This window comes from Cyprinodon variegatus, unplaced genomic scaffold (genome assembly GCF_000732505.1).
Source record: "Cyprinodon variegatus isolate N-32 unplaced genomic scaffold, C_variegatus-1.0 Scaffold694, whole genome shotgun sequence".
Taxonomy (NCBI): domain Eukaryota; kingdom Metazoa; phylum Chordata; class Actinopteri; order Cyprinodontiformes; family Cyprinodontidae; genus Cyprinodon; species Cyprinodon variegatus.
Genome location: NW_015151147.1, coordinates 106,028 through 110,081, shown reverse-complemented (window position 1 = coordinate 110,081; position 4,054 = coordinate 106,028). Strand labels below are relative to the sequence as shown.

General features: G+C 39.1%; 1 protein-coding gene across 1 annotated transcript in view; it reads right to left on the bottom strand.

Annotated features, from left to right (window-relative positions):
• Nucleotides 1–1,067: 1,067 nt before the first annotated feature.
• The window catches only part of LOC107097416 (cadherin-23-like), a 98,947-nt gene continuing 95,960 nt past the window's right edge, over nt 1,068–4,054 (bottom strand). The window contains exon 17 of the mRNA XM_015394554.1: nt 1,068–1,099. Coding sequence (XP_015250040.1) covers nt 1,068–1,099 — 32 coding nt within the window. The remainder of the gene's footprint in view (nt 1,100–4,054) is intronic.

Sequence of the window (4,054 nt, the reverse complement as noted above, 5' to 3'; positions counted from 1 at the left end):
AAGCATGCTTAGTGTGAGGGATTGCCTTCGAGTCAATGAATTGATGCTATCAGCTGTTTTTTCTTAGAAAGAAAACTTGTATGATCTGGCTGAATTGTAAGGTGCCTTGAAATGACACGTGTTGTGAATTGCCGCTATATAGATAAACTGAACTGAAACTGAATTCAGGCGCATCAGATTAAAGTTGGCCAAATTCATGCATATCAAACTTTATGTCTTTTACGGCACTAGTGGCTTGTTTTTTCGACAGTAGGCTAAACAGTAAAGGGGGTATGAGAGAGGGGGAGAGACATGCGGGACAGGCCGTATTTTCAAACCGGGTCGACCGCGTCGAGGACTAAGGCCTTCGTACACGGGTCGTCCTCGCTAACTGTGCCACTTGCACGCCCAAGGATGTCAAACTTTAAGGGAGCTGCCCTTTAAACAAAATGATGACAACTAGGAATCAACGCACAAACATGCACACATTAAAATATTTAGTTCAAGTATCTAACAAATGCTTTTCTCCATCCATCTGAGACAGAGACAAAATGGACTCCACCAGCCCAGACTCCGACATCATCTTTACCTCCTCCTATGGTGAAAACGTCACTCTCTCCACCTCGACAACCACCAGCACGTCTCCAGCAGTGGTGCAGCCTCCATCCCATCCATCAGACCTCCATGACCCAGAGTTCACCATTATGGTAGTGTTAGGACTATCCCTGCTGCTGGTTGGGTTAGCCGCCTTCCTTGCACTTTGCAGGCGCTCTGAACCGGAGGAGGACTTTGAAAGGAGCTGTGCTCCTGGGGAGAGACTGACTGGTGGAAAAGGAATGTCCACTGAGCCCCAGTTAAAGACTTGGAGGAGACTGGGTTCATATCGCCGCTCTTACAACCTCTCCTTTAGACGACCGCCTCACCGCCGACCACAGCAGCACGATAGATCAGGCGTCTCTGCACCATCGCAGACACCACGGCCGGAGTCCAGCCTGGAGCCCCACATCACTACGCCCTGCCTGTTTGACTATGTCACTGAAATCTGACGCGTCAGATGAGACAAAAAGACATTTCTGAAAGATGTTGCTCTAAGTTTCTTCTACACATGTGTGGTCAAATTCTGGAAATGAAGCATAAACAAAGTTTAAAACGGGATTAGAGACTCAATTGGTGTTTTCACCGTTTACCGCTGTGAAACAGTAGAGTCAAAATAAATTCATCATAGATGTACAACATCTAGAAGGAGAAAACAGCTGGACTCGTTTACTGTCACCTTCTCTAACATAGAAAGTAGGGCTGGGCATTGGATCGATAAATTGTTAAAGTCTAATTTTTTTTAGAAGAGATAAAAGACATCTCCATATCGGTTCTATCGAGATGCTCGACATCAGAATTTAACACTTTTCTAAGTTCCTTTTTCAGCCATTTCTGACTTGATCTCATGTTTATTTAGTGACATTTGGGACAAAGCTTCCATTCAGAGGTACCTTTTGATATTTGCTTTATGGAAAGAAAAACATTTGAGATAAATAACATAAAGCACCATACAGTGATTTTTCCCTCCACTGTCATCGTGTGCATCGTGTGAGGGATTGCAGCAGATCAACGGCTCAATGTAAGCAGATATCTACTATTGCCGCATGCTCATCCAGGCTCCTGGAAAAGTCCAACTGGAAGCAATCAGCTGGTTTTAGATAGATACCTTTGAGCAATCCGCCAGAGACGTTTAATGGGAAATTTCTGTAAATTACGGCTAAATGATATTTGATGTGAATAGTGTTTATATAAATAAAACTGAATGAAACTAAATTGAAAAGGTAACAGTTACTGCATTTGATTTAAGGTTTAACGACTATCGTTCTGCAGAAGTTAGTATTTCATTTTCATTACACTGCAAAAAATGTAAATCTAAGTAAGTAAATTTTTCTTAAAACAAGTGCATTTCTTCTTGAATTGAGCAGGTAAGTAAGACTCTTTGCCAGTGGAATAAGACAATTTACATTTAAAATAAGAAAAAAAGACTATAGTCTCTTACTTCAAGCACATAATATTTAATTTATCTTATTTTAAGGGTAAAAAATGCTCATTCCATTGACAGATCATCTTATTTTCCTACTCAAATTTAAGGTAAATACACTTGTTTAAAGACATTTTTACTAATTTTCAGAACGTTTTTGCAGTGTATTCATATTCCAAATCTGCAAGAATCATCATTTTTCTTTTTCCCCCCTAACTTCTGTGCTTTGGTTTACTTATTTGATAATAGAAAAAAAAAAAAACATTTCTTGTGTAAAGATGATATAAACAAGATGTTGCTTCTTAAAGAAATGAGGTGTTGCTCCACTGGAATTGATCGATTTTTTAGTTCACCGGAAAAAATAAAAATCTAGATAAGTCACTTTTTCTTGAATTGAGAAGGTAAAGAGACATTTTGCCAATACAACAAAACAATTTCTATTTAAAATAAGAAAAAACAATTGCATTGTCTTATTTCAAGTGCATCTTATCTAAATATCTTATTTTAAGAGCAAAAATACTGATTCCATTGGAAAACCATCATATTTACCTACTCAAATTAAGGGTAAATACACATAATTTAAGACATTTTTACTTATTTCTAGGTTGTTTTTCCAGTGTTTCTGCTTTCCAAAGCTGTTCAGCACCATGAAGGACAAACATGCCACCAATAGAAAAATGCAAGACTGAAGGATGCAAAGGAACAAATCCCTCCTCAGGTTCACCAGGCTACGCAGACAGTTGTATTCTGTCAGTGATTTGCTATTTTTGAAAGTCTTTGAGAGCTTTTCAGGTTCCCCGCAGGTCGGACAGATCTCAGCAGCCTCACTTTTCTAGTTCTTGATGGTCTGGTGACTCCTGTACATCCAGAAAAATCTTTGGTAACATCTCAAAGTTCAAAACCAGGTTAGAATAATGCTCCCTCATGGGGGAGTGCTGGTTAGAGCAGTCCCATTTAGCACTGAGAAGGTTGCAAGTTCCCGGTTCGATCTCCAAAGCCTGCACTCTGGGTCCCTGAGCAAGACCCTTAACCCCACACTGCTTCCCAGGTGCTGAACAGTGTCAGCCCACTGCTCCACCTGGGAATGAGTTAAACTTGCACAGTTTATTTCTCCATTGTGGGACAATAAAGTTCTATTTCTCTATGCTAATTATTAGCACAGCGCTTCCAGGAAATGATAAAAGGTAGGAGCCTGCAGAGATCTTCAAACTGATCCTCTCTGCTCTCTTGTCTTCAGCTCAGACACAAAAGTTTTTGATAAATTTAAAGAACGGGGTCTGAGAAAGTCATGCACTGCAAAAACGATCTAGAAATAAGTAAAAACTTCTTAAATCAAGTGTATTTATCCTTAATTTTAGCAGGTAAATAAAATTATTTGCCAATGGAAATAGTATTTTTTACCCTTGACTTGAAAAACGATAATACAGTTGTTTTTTTCTTATTTTAAATGTAAATTGTCTTGTTCCATTGGCAAAGTGTCTTGCTTACCTCCTCAATGCAAGAAAAAATGCACTTATTTTAAGAAAAATATACTTATTTAGATTTATATTTTTTGCAGTGTGGAACAGGTTTGATTTTTCTCTAAGTGGAACCGTTGCATGTTTTTGATCACTGTGCTCCTGAAAGAACTTATGATGAAGAAGACAAGCAGACCGAAAACATCAGAGATCCTCTACTGAAACATGTTCTTCAGCAGGTATTTCTTTTAAAAACATGTGCAATCTTGGGTTTTCAAACTTCAATGTGAGACTAATCTGAGCTTCAGCTAAAAGTCCCAGTGAAAATCAGCAGACTCTAAATGTTTATTTATGCAACAGAAGGACAGAGAAATCTTTTTGCAGCCGTTCATCCAAAACAGCCACTTGTTGCTGCGGTTTTCTAGCAGTGAGGCAGGTGGTAGAAAGCTGACTGTGGCTCCTCATCCAGTCCTATTAGGCATGTTGATCGTTGCTCTAAAGGTCAAAAGGGATTTTTCCTGCAACCATTTCCTTATTTACAATCATTACACAGTTTGTCTTTCAAACGCCACTCTCTCCTGTTTTTCCCCATACGATCAGT